General features: G+C 46.5%; 1 protein-coding gene across 5 annotated transcripts in view; it reads right to left on the reverse strand.

Annotated features, from left to right (window-relative positions):
• Window positions 1–15,543, reverse strand: part of MBNL3 (muscleblind like splicing regulator 3) — a 93,681-nt gene that overhangs the window by 55,748 nt on the left and 22,390 nt on the right. For 4 of the 5 annotated variants that reach the window (XR_010606901.1, XM_065643705.1, XM_065643706.1 and 1 more), the window contains exon 2: window positions 4,699–5,701. The exons of the other annotated variant lie outside the window; for it this stretch is intronic. Coding sequence is in view for 3 of the 4 variants with exons in the window: in XM_065643705.1 (XP_065499777.1) it covers window positions 4,699–4,872 (174 nt within the window). In the remaining variant the exon portion in view is untranslated. The remainder of the gene's footprint in view (window positions 1–4,698; window positions 5,702–15,543) is intronic. 5 annotated transcript variants of the gene reach the window in all.

Genomic DNA, 15,543 nt, shown 5'->3' on the forward strand with positions numbered 1-15,543 from the left:
ACTTCTCATCACCAAATGCTGTCACTAAGCAGGTAAGTGCCTTAATGACAGATGAAAAGTGAAGGTTTCTCACAAAGGCGACTTGGGTCAATTATTGTTCATCTGGTTTATTTGCATCTCCATTACACTGAGCTGAGACATGCAGTCAGAGTGTCTCCAAAAATATCTCTATAGCTTTGTTTGCTTTCTTCTTCTTCTGTAAAAGCATAACCATATGCTAAGTTTAGTGGGTGTTTTTAATTGTTTCCTAGTTTAGAGTTTATTTAAATAATAATAAAAAAAATGATCGCAAACCAGTAACAGTCAGAAATCATTCTAGCAAAGTCAGCATAAACCAGGTACATATTAGCATGAAAACTATAAGGAACAGCCTCAGGTACACCAGTTTCAAGATCATATGGTACATTTATTGCCCAAGCTCAGCGAACTTTTTAGATTACCACGGGATTTTGAATAGTATTACCAGATAACAACAGTTCTTTTAGAAAACAGACAACTTAAACAAAACTGTGCTTTCAACTCCTGATTTTATGCCTGTTCACAGACAACTCAACTTTTTTTATACATAGAAGAAAACTGCTTTGAAACACGCAAGAGCTTAATGTTTTTTAAATCGGACATCCCAAAGTAAAAATTCGTACTCCTGAAATTTTCACTACATTGTTTTCTGTCTTTCAAAATTCTCTTCAAAACTTTGGTTTGCATATGGAAACATCTACATTCATAAAACAAACAAAACAAAACAAACAAAAAACCCCAACCAAACAGAAAACACCACACACCCCCCACAAAGCTGGGCTTGTCTTTTTTTTTTTTTTTTAAACCACGAGTCCATAGTGCAGATACCCAAACTGTAGCATTATAAATCAAAGCCTCTGTGAACACCTGGTGTGCATTACCTGCATATTTTTATATAATACATCACTATCTCCTAATACCTGCCTCTCAGCTTACTGCTCAATTAGGGTCTCCAGTGACCAATGAAGGTGGTGGGTTTTTTTTTCCTTCCTGACAACTCTACAAACCAAAGAACACAATTTGCTGGCCAGGGAATTAAGAGGCTCATACCATGTCCGCCTGATCCAGCCTGAATAGAAAGGTTAATGACTTGATGAGTACTTGCAGACAGCCCACCAAAGAGCCACGACAAGCCCTTTGTACAAATTGCCACCAGGCAGCAAACCGTGTCCTGACCCTTGCAAAAAGCACCAGCCATGCAGGGGACGGTGCACAGCAAGCCTGGGAGAGAAGCCGATGAATGAACCCAAAGGCCATGCGGGTTTCCAGCGATGACAGTGCACTTCTCTCCTTTGCTCAAAAGGTCTCAGAGGTGCCATGGGACCTGCCCAGCAGGTGCTGCAGAGCTTTGGCCACTACCCAGCAGCCTTCATGGTCACTTCTGGAAGGGGGGCGGCCCAGCGGTGGCTGGCTCTGGTGCCTCTGGACTGCCCTCCACCAAGCAGTGCAGCTTGCCCTTCCATTCACACAAATTAATTCAGACAACACTGTTCTTCCAGAATAACAAGGGGAGAAGAACGAGTAGAGAGTGAGAGCTCTCTTGGCATCCAATTCAAATCTGCGAACAGCTTCTCACAAGGAACTATTTTTAAGTTTCGTATCTATCTGCTTGAGAAAGGTTCCTTCTGCTGCGTACAAATGTGCAAACTCCCCCTTCGAAGAACCACAGCTCAGGACAGCAAGATCCAGCCCTGCACTTCCAACCTAATTAAGACTCAATATTTCATCACCAAAGCGCTGCACAGAACCACAGAACACTCCTGCAGAGCATGCCCTGGTGAACCCCACCTGAGCATCAATGAAGCCTCCCCGTTACCTTCAGGAGTCCTGTGTGTTCTCACAATCTTACAGGTAGAACACTCGTCCATGAAACAACCCACACTGAGGCAGCCTGACTACTTCTGGAAGCATTACTGCTCTTACCACTGCAAGGGAGGCAGAACAGCTATGAGATTAAGGAAAAAAAAAAAAGGGGGGGGGGGGGGTGAGGGTTGCAGTAAGCATATAAATGCTGTGTGTGACCTGACCAGTGAGGTGAATCTATTGTATGCTGGGTTATCAGAAGTTCCTGTATGAAGGCATTGTTCAGCCTTAAAAGGTCTGTGAGAAAAAAAACAAGCAACAGCACTACACAATGGATGCAGACAAGCAATCTCTGAACAAAGCCCTGGGCAACTGCAAGACAACGGGAAAACTTATTAGCTGCAAGCATCCTATATCCTGTCTCCAATAAAGCAACACAGATGTTCTGCTTATGCAGGGTGTGAAAAGATGAAAAGAACACTAAGCAGCTATGGAGCCTTCTGCAGGAGACAGGGTCGGTGTTCGACAGCTGTTGGAGGGGAGCTGCGGCTGAGCACAAAGATGTCCACAGGATGGGCATGAAAAGCCACTTCTTAACAGGTCTGAGAACGTACTATCTCTTGTCACCAGTAAGAGAGGCCGCTGTTATGACCAGGAGTCGCTCAATACCATTGCAAACAGGGCTTTGCAAGCCCAGCTCCAGCCCAAGAACAGAAAGACCATTGTTGGCGGGTTTAGTCACCAGGGCTGTTATCTCTGCTGGGAGATGCATGGTGTGCACACACAGAGGTTGTGGTCCCAGGGACTGCGCCTCTCCGTGGCACTGCAGAGCTGGGGCTCTGCCCAGAGGGAGCTACCAGAGCCACACAGCTGGAGGAACGAAGTGCTCTGAGACCCACTTCTTGCTTGAGAAGGGGTGCAGAAACAGCCCCATCATCAGGCCTCGGCCAAGTGCTCTGCAGGGTCCAACCTCTCCTCCAGGTGTGGTTCCCAAAGGCAGAGCTCCCTCCATGAGGCTTTTTCCAGAAAATCTGTTCCCTGGAAAATTCAGGCTGCTTAACTAGCATATACTGGGCATCTGCTACTGTGTCAAGAAGAAATTGCAACAAGAACATTGTTCAACAGCCATGGGAAACACAAAGCTGTAGATCATACTCTACCCCTTTGGCTTTTTTTTTTTTTTGCTTTCTCAACATGATGTTCCCCATCCCATTCCCCACTGCTGAAGCAGAAGCCCAACCAGCACCCATGGGAAGGCATAACCCACCAGGTGACGCAGGATGACAGCACAGCTCATCGCCCAGCCAAGCTGGGTGGCTGCACAAGGGACATCTCCCTGGGACACTGCAAACGTCAGGGAAGCTCTGCAAGGGGCACAGTACTACCCTGCACAGCACGACAGCACTGCTTTCAGTTCACAAGTAAATGCTGTAAAATGTAAACATATTAACCTCTTCATTCAAAGTATCTGCACTGCCACTGGCTACAAATCAGAAGTTTCGAGGGCATAAAGAACATGACTTTTTCTCTCCTCCGATAAAAATATTTTTGTCTCTCGCTGTCAGCAAACCAGCAATGTAAATGAACATTTGAAAGTCACTGTGTAACTAAGAATCATTGCATATAACCAGATTAAGAAGAGCAAAACAAAATGCAAATAGGAAGCTTGAGCTTCTTGGTAAAAGCAATAGAAGTGAAAATATGAAGAAGCCACAAACAGTGAATAAATTGGGTAAACCCATGTTAGACTGGATCCAGTCCTGGTCTAAACCCGTGCATACACCATTCCACCAGATCTGTTACTCATCATGTTCATAAAAATAAACCCAAATCTGTTCAAGTAACAGCTGGAAGTTCAAGGGAAAACTTTTAAGCTTGTAAAGTTTACTTGATTCCTTCTACAACCATATAAACAGGTTAATGACTCTGATCAAAACATTAAACACAATATCAAGAGTTCTCAAAAGGCAACCAGTTATCCATACTGCCTCAGGGTTTTTACCATCCTATTTAGAACACTTTTGAGGAGCCACACTTTTGGGAAAAAGAAGAAAAAAAAGTAGACGTTCCTTTTCCTGAGAACCATGGTGAAGAGACTCCAGGGATGCCCACCTCCCCTGCTCTGAGCCCCCATCATCCCGTCTCCCCAGATCCTGGGTATCTGGTAAATTTTCCAAGTCCCTCCTGGAACTCCAGCAGTGACAAGTAACCAAGAGCCATTTACTGCCCACAAAATCAACTCTGCAAAGATGAGCACTGGCAAAAAAGCTCAGCTGTAACTCGGACAGGCCTAGCAGAGCCATCATGTTTGTCTGTCCCTTGCAGAAAGCACCCATTTTTCTGGGAGTGCTGCTCTCCAAATATTTTGGCTGCTCCTCATCTACAGGACAGCGTTAGAGTGGATTTGTAACTCTGTCTGCAGGAAATACACAGAAAGCTGATTCATTATCTTAAAATGCTGCTTTCATTTCTGCTCATTAAAAGCACATTTTGGATCCCCGTGCCGAACATGCAGCCAGTGTGCTCTGGACACAAACTAAAGCACTGGGTTTCAATTCTCTGCTTTTCGCATTTCAGTTTCATTTGCTGCCCACAACGTGCACTCTCCATTTCGAGGACAGCTATGTCAGACCTGAGCTACCATCGGAAAACGCTCTGGGTAAAATCCTCTCTCTTCCTGTGATGCCTGGCACTCCAGGCAATTGCACTTGATGTCAGACCCAACTTAGATTTCAGGAGCTACGTCCTGCACCAGCAGCATCCTCCCTGCAGAAACAGAGCAATAAACAGTCGTTCCGCACATCCCACACCCCAGCACACCGAGGAGAAGGAAAAGCAAGTGAGCTTAGGTAATGAACGCGTTAAGACAGTCCTCACCTTTAGGGAGTCAAAGCAGGCAATAACTCGACCATTTTCCACATGGCAACTCCGTGACGGATGGGCGAACTTGCACTCTGCATCAGACCGAGAACAAGTACCTCTCTGAAACTCTCGACACACTTCTAACGTCAGCCATTTTGTATCACGAACCAGGGAAACGTTTACAGCCATATTAAAAACAAAAATTAAAATGCAAGCAATCGCACCCTTCTTCAGGGCAATGTTTACTGATTTTTTTTTCTTCTTTTTTTTTTTTAAAAAAAGGATAAAAAAGTGAATTCAAGTTAAATGCGAAGAAATAACTAACTCGTTGCTTTGGTAGAACTCCTATTCATCAGCACTTAGGTTTTCATTTAAGTCAAATCGTGTTTGTTTAAAACAAGAATTAAACATAAAGCCAATCATAAAATAGAAATCTTATCAGAACAATTGAAAATCAAATTAGAGGCCAGCTCCTAAAAGTGCAATTGTAGAAGTTAAAATATAAGTGTTATATTTTGTGCCACTGCCGAAGTTACTTGCAAATAACTGGCAGACTTTCAAAAGAATTCTGTGCTCTCCAGTTAATGGTTTCAATTATTCTTGCAAAAAGCATATGCTGCTGGCAGCACTTCAGCTTGTGGAATGGTCTCGGTCCTTGGGGAGAAAACTTCGGGTTGTTTTTTGTCTTTTTTTTCCTTCTATTTCTTGCTTCTAAAAATTACGGTTCGCGAGCATCAAAACGAGCAAAAGGACGTATCAATTTTTTTTTCTTTTTTTCGTTCTTTTAAATATTTGCTACATACTCGGGCAAGGGAAAAAAAATAAAATGGCTGAGAAAACTGCGTGTAAATGAGGAGCGGAAAAAAAAAAAAAATGGGCAAGGCTGGAGGAGTTGCCGTCAGGGCACGAACCGCAAGCAACGCCGAATTAAAAAGAGAGGAGGGCGAGGGGCAGAGAGAGGCAGCCCTAGACAGAAATCCAAGCAGCGGTGGCTTCAGGAAAGGCACTTTTCAGCAACCTGCAGGAAAAAGAGAAATAGAATCAGCCAGGAGCCGACGGCCGCCCCCGCTCAGGCGGGCGCGGGGCTGCCCGGCCCCCGGCGGTGCGGCGCGGCCGCGGCAGCCATTGTGGGTACCGGGGGCATTTCCCGCACCAAGCTGCGCATGGGAGGAGGAAGCGACCAATGGCGTTTACCGTTGCAGCAGCAGCCCCTGGCAGCCGACCAATAAAAGAGAGCGTATCATAGCTGCCCAGGCTGGTAGACGCTGGGGTTTGCGCCCGCTGCAGGGAAAAAGCGCCTCAGCCCCACGGCCCGGCCCGCGGGGCGGCACAAGGCCCGGGAGCCCGCGCGGAGCCCGGCAGCGCCCGGCCGGGGACGGGCCCAGCAGAGCCTCCGCCCGGCCTCGGAGCGGCAATGCCCCGGCAAGGCGTCCCTCAGGGCCGGCAGCGCGGGGTGGGCTGCATCCACCAAGCAGCCCTGCCAGGCTAGAGAAGGATATTTTGCTCTTTCGTGGTGTGTGTTTGTTTTCCTCCTCTCATTAACACCCCCTCCCCCTTTTCTGTAGGAAACGTTCGGGCAGGAAGAGCAGCCAGTGGCTTTCTTGTATACAAAGCAGAAAGAGTGGCTACAGCTCAACCCTACGAACACATTAAGGTGTTTTTATTTAACCCATCACTGGCTGCAAAGCTGTTCCAGCGGCAACCTGGGGTGGCACATGAAGACAAACGACGGGTTCACAGTCACTCCTCTATGCATTCAGAGCCTACAAATCTAAAAGCAAACTCAACAGGGAAACCTAAGCCACACACACAAGGAAAAAATTAACTCATTGCTCGCAGCTGTAGTTTTCCACCAGACTAAAGGCAACTCAAATTACTCCAACTCCAGCAACTCGTGTTATACAACAAGCAACTTTCAATGCATTCCTATTCAAGGCTTCCTTGGCATCCACTAAAATGTTAAGCCGTCCCTAGAGTTTCCCATTCTAATATTAGCTGCGCCAATGCCGCCTGATAGGATTGGGCTGTATCCAAGTTCCCAAAATCCAGCCCTTTATCTTCCTAAAGTATGGCCACCCAGTTTTGCAAACACTTGACAGGCGCAGGATGTTGCTCGTGTGACTGTTATTAAGACTTCAAGCTTTTGCAGGAGAAGAGCCTTCAACTACAAGAAAAGGAAGCTTAAATTCCTCTTTTATTATTGGTGTGTTATTGCAATTACAATGATCAGTAACTGAAACCTACTGGAGCTGGAACAGTCAAACAATGCTACCAAGGAAGAAGTGTGGGAAGAAGCTGTCAGCAGCAGCAGAGGGTGGGGGCACAGAGGCTGTTTGATTCACAGATCAAATTATTTCACATTAAAAAAAAAAAAACAACATTCATTAAACCTACATTGTAAGTATTTTCTAGGCTACTTAGAGTCAAGTTCATAACAAAAACTCTCCAGATCCTTGCAATCCAGCTTGCAGTATCAGCACAAAGGTTAGTCTGACCCATGCTTCTGGAAGGACCTTTGCATTTTTTGCACATCAGGTGGGGAGCAGAGACTGCAAACATCAGGTTTGCTAAGCATGTTTTAAACTTCAGGTGTGCTAAGCATGTGTTAAACTTCAAAGGGAAGGGAAAAAAGCACATCTAGCCAAGCTCATGTCTTCTGGGTTTCATAAGGAACAGAGATGCTCTAAATCAATTACAATTTTGCAAACAGGGCACATTTATACAGGAATCCCATTCACTGATGCGCGAGCTCCCTGTCCAAATGAGCTCAGCAAGCAGGAAAAGATGTCCAGAAACCTTCTGTAGGGAGCTAGGGAATGGCTGGGCGCAGCGCTTAAAAACGAGCTAGAACAGGTCAGATACGGGTGGGGATTAGAAAGAATGCTCTCAGAAGCTGCTCTGAGCAGACTGAAATACAACCATCTTGTGGATTAAGTGCGTATTCCACAGCTTCAGACTCTCAGGAAAGCAAGGGTCTGTTAATGCCGGGGCCTGAATATGATGGGTCTGAACTTAATACACAGTTAAACCAAGAGGTATAAACAGTGTAGTAACATCTGCCACTTCCCAGCCCTTCTACTTTGCAAAATCCCAAAGACTGTAACAAACCAAATGTTCATCTTGCTCTCGCCCATGTAGCTGAGGAGCACACACACACACTCTGGTACATGCCTACACTAAGCTGTTTGGTCGTCAAAATGAAGGGAATCATGTTAATGAAAGATAAGTCATATGAATCCTACGAAACATTAAACATTAAGACATTCAGATACATGTAACATGGTTGATATTTTTTCTTTTAAAACTCTCAGTGAGGCAAAAAACCAACAGAAAACTCTGAAGAAATACTAATACTTGCCAATGTCCTGCTGACGGTAACTGAGACCCCTTGCCCCACACCCTGCACACTCATCTGTTCAACATGCAAGAGTGAGACACAAGGAATATTCTGTGCTACAGAAACAACCCACCTTCCTGCAGAAGGACAGACTATCATCTCATCCTGCGACTAGGGCTCCTGTACTGGAGTGAGCCAAATAAATGAATAAAATTTTAATACCGGGGGCCTCAATTCTGCAGCCTGCACGCTAAATGGCAGAGCACAGCAACAGCACACACTGCTCCCATCGCGTGTTTGCTTTGCGCTCAGGAGAGCACTTAAGCACATGCTTAACTTTGAGCATGCCGACAATCTTACTGGAAAGAAGAAAATGTGAAGCAGGTACTTAAGTGCTTTGCTGAATCAGGGCCTAAATAAATGAATCTGCTTCACAGGTTTATCAGGGCTGGGAGGCCAGAAAGTACAGGCAGCAGCCATTGCTTTTCGGCTTACATGATCCCAGCCCAGAGGAGCAGGAGTTCAGCTTTTCTTCAAGTCAACAAATACAGTTCTGTCAGTGTTTGGATTGCTGCAAATTCCCTCGTTATGTGGCCACAGGAAAAGCCGACAACACGTGCACATAGGGCTGACACGGCACTGAGCGCAGCTCCAGCAGACACCGCCAAAGGGTAACACATGTCGGACAGGAACACGCCGCTGACACTATAAACCTTCAGTTCTTTGTGTATCAGTTCCTAGCAGCAAACAACTGTAACCGTTCTCAACACGATGCATCCTTACAATTCCTTTGTATTATCCATTTTTTGGGGGTGGGGGAAACTGGAGTTTTATTCACTTTATTCTCTCGCTTATTTCAAATGGAATAAGAGCATCCATGCCAAAACAAACACACAAGGAGGATAAAAAGTAGCTCCATAAAACACAGGCTTAGTTAGCATGCAGGAAATAAAACAAAGGGTAGGTGCTGCCTTTTGAACCCTTCCCAGCAAGCTAGATCTGTCTAGCAGAGCTCATCTCCTCTGCTACCAGATGGGCCAATCTCGTTTCAACAGCAGCAGCAGCAAAGCTGGAGAAAGCAGCGGAGCAGAGAGAAAAGCCTGTGGCTTTTATCCCTGTAAGGAAACTACAATATCCCTGAAGCCTCTGCTCCAGGGCCACTTGCTGGGCCAGGCTCTAATTGCCTGAGATGCAGGAGGACGGGGCTTGCTCCAGATGTCAGACCCAGCCTTGCAGCTACCGAAGTGAAAGGGAACAAGGGCAGTCTGAGGAGCAAAGGTCACGCAGGGCTCACCTCTGGCGGGACTGAGAGGCCCTCGCCGCTTGAGGTAACATGAGGACAAGCGTATTCACTTGACACTTGAATTCCTCCTGCTTCCCATGAAACCGATCCCCTTCCACTGACACCCTCCGTGGATGTCAACTCGTGAGGACACTTCCTGACAGCCAAGTTTGGAGATGGTAATTTATGTGACAGCGTGGATTCAAGCAGCTCCCAAGTGTAAATGATGGCTATTTAAAAGAGATTTTTTTTTTTAAAAAAGAAAAAAAATGACTCAGTAGAAGCGGCGAGGTGGGTTCCTTATTTATTCTTCCTCGAGGATTTCTGGGTCACAACTACACAGGTGAGCAAGAACAGCAGCTATTCCCCTTCACCTCAAGTGGAACAGGGACAGTGTGGACAGTGAGGGGACACTGGAGCTTTCCCAAAGCCAAGTTTCAGCCGTGCCCTTTCTTTAGTATTTGTGATGCTGTCCATGCTCCTCTCCTCAGCACAAACCACCAGTACATGACAGAGGAACCAAGGACCTGCTCTCCTGAGTCCAAGCTCAGCCCTACGCTGCCAGGCTGCAGCATGCTTCACCCAATTTTGCAAGTTATGGTCAATGAAAGCTCAGATCCAGCCAGCCTGGATGGATAGAACCAAGAGAAACTGCTCTTAATCTTGCAAAATTCAGATCTCAAGTCTTTCACCAATTCCACTTTAAGTTACATTCCACTCCTGAACTATTAATGTTCTCTGAGTGTCTAGGTATTATCAGAGCCAAAGATGACTTTTTTAATGGCCTTTCCTCAAAGCACTAAATTCAGCTGGCAGACAAATGACACTCACTCAGTCCTTGCACCTTTGAGGTGACTCTGTAGCCTCAGCTTTTCATTGCACCTTAATGGGTACGGAAGACCTTGGTGTACCCACAACCTCCTCCTCAATTAGCCAGAATGGAGGAACTCCTGACTCTGACAGCAGTGAGGTGTTTCCACTGTCAAAAAACCTTCCAAATAAATGCTGTGTTCCTGGAAACACTGCATGGCAAAGAGAAATGGGAACAATTAAAACAGCACATTGAACTGTTTTGTTCTGAAAGAGAAACCAAAGTATTTAAAATACCACCACCCATCCAACTGCATTTTCACATCACCATGGAAAACCAAGCCTGAGCATCTTCCCCAGTCCTTTCTTTCTCCTCCACTTTCATAGCAGTAATAAAGAACACAACATGACGCTGCATCCTTGCTCTTCAAAGGAATGAAAAAGTCAAGGGCAAGATTTTACTGGGTAGTGTTATACTGGTATATTTATTGGCAGCAATGCATGACAACAGACAACCTACATTTGTGGGGACTTTTCAGTCGGAGGCAGGAGAGAGAGGGAAATCAACTAGGACCCACCGAGCCAAGAACATGAGGACATTAGTTCAGCTGGCTGACACTAGAGAAGCTCATTTTAGGCCTCACAAAAGCTCATAGCAAGTTAGGTGCTGCCATGATGGGATCACAGGGCAGCTCTGCTTCCCTTGCAACTGGTTCAAAAGTGGAACTAAGCAAGACTGTCCAACGGCAAAAGAAACCACCAAAATAACACCCGTAAGGGTCAAGGTGTGGATCGTCCACTGAAAGCTTGATTAGTGAGGCTCTTACCCTGTGTCACGTAAAACCCAGCAGCACTCAGATTCCTACAGACTCCAATTCCTCTGCTGTCACAATGCTGACAGTTTGCACGCAGCGGGGCTGCTTCCAATGTGGGCTGGCTCCCACGGGCTGTGCACTTGGGACTGGAGCCATCTCTGCAAACAGTAGCTTCCCCGCAGCTTCTCGTCGCCTGTGCACTTAATGGGCTGCAGTATCAAGCCCAAAGGAGGACAATTTATTTTCTGCTACCTGCAAGAGGTATTTTTTTTCTTTCAAATTAGAAAATAATATTCTGTTTTTCCACTCTGGCCCTCCTACTTTAAAGCAAACACTTTAGGGACGCAGCAGACACTTTGAATATTTCCTCTGAACATTCTGTACCTGGACACTTTCTCCCTCAGGGAACAGTTTACTTAATTTAAGGTAAACCTTTACAGCTAGAATAAAATAAACCTTTTGTTCTTCTACCAGTTACTCAGAAAAGGAGCAGATTTCCTCTACCATGGCCATGCATGAGAAGTTTCTGCTCAAGGTCTAGTTGCAGATGTTGGGGGACGTGAATCACCAGGGATCACGCCACACACCAAAGAGTCAACTCAGCCCTGAGTGCTGTCTGTTCAGAAGAGGACAGCAGAGCCCAAATAAAACCACCCCCTGATGCTGCTGCAATGGAAAAGCCTTGCTGGCAGGACACAAACCCACTACAGAAGTGACTGTGAGCACAAGGCGGATGTTTGGGCATGCAAATACCGCACATCTTTGTGCTGAAGCAGCCACTAACATTCGTCCTTCTCTCCCCACACTCGTTCATGCTGATGGCTTAGGGCGACTTTGCAGAGTGTGCATTACTGGTTGTGACCTCTACGGAAAGAACAACACAAGAAAACTCCTCCCCTTCCTCACTGGGAGGGCTGGAGTTGCACATATTGCGCCCCATCTCTGAGGATCCCTGTCAGCCTTGCTAAAGCTCCTGGATTTATGGCACCCCAGAAGGTGGCTGTGGTGCTCAGCAGGGACAGCAGTGCTGCTGTACTCGGGAAAATGGATCCTCTATCACTCACCTCTGGATGCTCCCTGCTGCTCTTAGCTGCCCTGGCATGACCCCAGGCATCTCTATTACCTGGAGAGGTGGCAGCTGAGGAAACAAGGTGGGGCAAGGGAGAGAGAAAACAGGTAAAATAAAGCACTGCAAGGGATGGAAGCCTCTCACTGCAATGGGGAAAAAAAAAAAAAAAAAAAGAGTACAAATAAACTTGGAGAACTTTATCCTCCCTCACATACATGCAGTCCTCCACATTTACACCCTGCAGCAAACAATCACAGGAAAAAGAAATGCTGAGTTTAAGGAGATATTTTTTTAAAAATCAATTTCTTTCTGAACTACCATTCTTCACTGTGGACTGCGGTGGTCCTATTCCCTCAGCTACCTGAAATCTTCACAATCTGTCTTCTTTCTTCATCAACATCCACCACCTCTTGTCCACCAAAGTTCAAAGAACTCCTCTCCCATTCACTCCTGCAGGATTAGCTCTTCTCCAAAACCCACTTCCACAGGAAAAGAACTGGGGATTATTTGTCACTATCTGCTGAGGATTTCCAAGGTGAAAATGCATTACAAAAACATTGCAATTTAAGGAGCTTTTTTATTTATTTGTTTGTCTTTGAACAAAGTCACAGAAGCTGCTGTGCTGGACCCACACACGTGGCTCTGCAGAACAAATACTGTTCCATAGGGTGTTCCAGGGCAGCATGCGGTGCTTCAAAGGGAACTTCCTTGTTTCACTGAATACATTGGTTGTCAGAATAACCACACGTGCACGTTTTTGTTCTTTTGGGCTTTTGATTTCCTCCCATCAGCTTATTCAGGACCAGTTAGAGGACAAAACCCTTTTCCTATTCCTCTGCTAGAAGTGATGGAGACCCATGCTGATCCCATACGTGGGGGACATGGGTGCTCGTGGGTGACAATCTGCTGATCAGGCAGCCAAGCGGGAGTTGTGCTCGAGCCAGGCTCCAGCACAGTGCCCATCGCTCCCCAGCCACAGATACATGGAAAAGGATGGTCCCTTCGTTAGGACTTGCTTGGCTAATCCCTTCTAACTTCCCATGGGAGGCAGCTTCCCAGTGCTGTATTAGAGGAGGGTGGTTAACGCAAGCAAGCATTTCCTCAGCGGTACAGAAGCAGCTACTGCACTGCTGTGAAGCAGTGTTAAAATCCCCTCCAGTGCCAGCACCACTTGGAAGGGGTTAGGACCACAATTACACCAGCTGCAAACACAAAAGAAAAGGGGAAAAAAAAAAAAAAAAGTTGGCAGGGATCTCTGGAGGTCAGCTAATCCAAACCCCAGCTCAAAGCACAGCCAGCTTCAGAGGTGGATGCTTCCACCTCCAAGCACAAAGAGAGCTGTCTCGCACAAAGAGAGCTCAATTGAGTCAAACAAATTTACAGGGGAGACAGGAAAGGCCAAGGCTCATTAAGGCTTGTTCCCCACCACGTAATCGTAAGAAATAGGATCAAGCAGATGTATCCCACAATATATCTGATTATCCTGCTCACTATTCAAGAAACCCCCCAGGTCCTTGCCAATCAGATAAGTGTCCACGCGTGTTTGGGCAGGCTGATGGGGACAGCTGGGAGGAGGGAATGCCTTTATCCAACTGCCCTTTGTGGGATTCTGCTGGCAAGAATGACCTACGGGCCTCTCCTAAGCTCCAACCATGGCCATGGCCCTTGAGCCAGGCAACGTGCTCTGTTACGCAGGTGAAATACTGAAAAGGGAGCCCAGCTCAGCCATTTACCGTGCTGCAGAGGAGGCTTTTGGGAGGTATCAGACTTGCTGCATATGCGGAGGAGACCTGCCCGGGTCTGGTGCTTCGTAGGTTCCTCTGCCATGTGCATGTACTTGTGCCTGGAAAATTCACACTCCAGACTTCTCAATCATACAGAGCCTGCTGCTCAAGGAGGCACATTTTCTCCGAGAGGAAGGCATTTTCTATTCAGGTCCTGTACTGCATCTCCTCAAAGCACAGATGTGCTCCTACACACGCACTATGGTTTCACATGGTTTTAGCTGTCCTAGCTGGTGACCACAGCCTGCAGAAAGAGGAGGGACAGCCGTTTGGACAGTGGTTTGAATTCTTTCTCAGCTGGAATAATTCACAGAAAACAAAAATAGTTTTTCTTTTAACACTCTTTGTACTGAGTGCTTGGATAAGCCATAAGTAACTTGGCAGCAAACCAGTTTGGTACAAACACACACCACCAGAACACAATGCAGTCATCACAAAGCCATCGCTCTGGGCCAGACAGTAATTTTCCCCTTCGCACAGGGCAGGCCTCCAAAGTCTTTATGCTACTATACTCAAGTCCATCTGAATTACATGATGTGTTAAAAATGAGGACTCATGCACAGAAACGAAAACACCTATCATTTCTGGGCTAGGCAGAAGGGCATACCGTGCACAAAAGTACTAAAGAAACATTTGTGAAATGCTTCGGGACTTGGGAAAAGGGAAGCATTGACTTATTCCTCAACTCAGACCTCTAACAGCATCCTCAGGTTGCAAAACAAATATGTGAGGACAGGAGGAGACAGAAAGACCAGGAAGAAAAGTATCCAGTACATTTAGGATAACTTCTTCCAGGATTAAAAAAAATTAAAAAAAGAAAGAAGTTAGAATGCGCAGGAAATCAAGAGAAGCAAACATAGCAAACTGAGAGCATATTTTCCACTTCCATACAACAGTGAAAATCCAGAGCAGCCTAGTCCCAAACCCCAAGGGCATTATCTTCACCCAGGTCAGGGAAAGATGCTCTTGTCCATAAGCGCCAGGCTGGGACCCTGGACACAGGGGCTCAAACCTTGCTACAGCCACAGGTGCCACAAGTGGTAAATTGCCTAATCCCTCTGCAAACAATGGCCGTTACTTTCTTTTCAGTGATGTTTGGCAGATAAAACCCAGGAACAGCCATGAGGTATTAAGAAACTACTACGGTAAAGGCTGTACAAGCACTAAGTGAATAGATCTGTCTCAGATCCCGCAGTCATTACGGTACGAAATAGGATGCAGGAGGGGGAGCAGAGAGCATGCACACACACATATCTGCCCCATTAATCCAGAAGGCTCTCACAGGATGAAAGGCACGTCCAACAACTCCAATCTTGCTTGCGCAGCAACAAGCAGCCTCCCAGCGTGGCAGGGAGGCACGGCTGCAATACATGCCAGGGAGCAACCAAGAGGCACCTGGAAGGTCTAAGTGCCAGTTTTGGCAGTGTATCTTGGCACCAAGTGCCACCCACTCAGCTAGCGGCCAGGAGCTGTCTGCCCGGTGCCCCCGTGGGACACAGAAGGGTTGGGGATGCAGCGGAGAAGAGCCAAAACAGCCAAGCCCTGCACAAGGCAAGGGGAAGTCAAAGCCCTCAAGGCACTTCCCGAGCCATTCAGAGTTAGTGTGTTGGCTTCTCCTGCCATCCACACACCCCAAAATCTGTTATTCATTGCTCTTCATTTCACTGCCAGGTAGATGAGTCAACTTTTCAGCGACTGAACATCCTCTGTTCTCTCTGAGACACCCAAGTCACAGACACCAACTGAAGTCCTCAGATCTTCAA

The sequence above is a fragment of the Caloenas nicobarica genome, chromosome 12 (assembly GCF_036013445.1).
Source record: "Caloenas nicobarica isolate bCalNic1 chromosome 12, bCalNic1.hap1, whole genome shotgun sequence".
Classification (NCBI taxonomy): domain Eukaryota; kingdom Metazoa; phylum Chordata; class Aves; order Columbiformes; family Columbidae; genus Caloenas; species Caloenas nicobarica.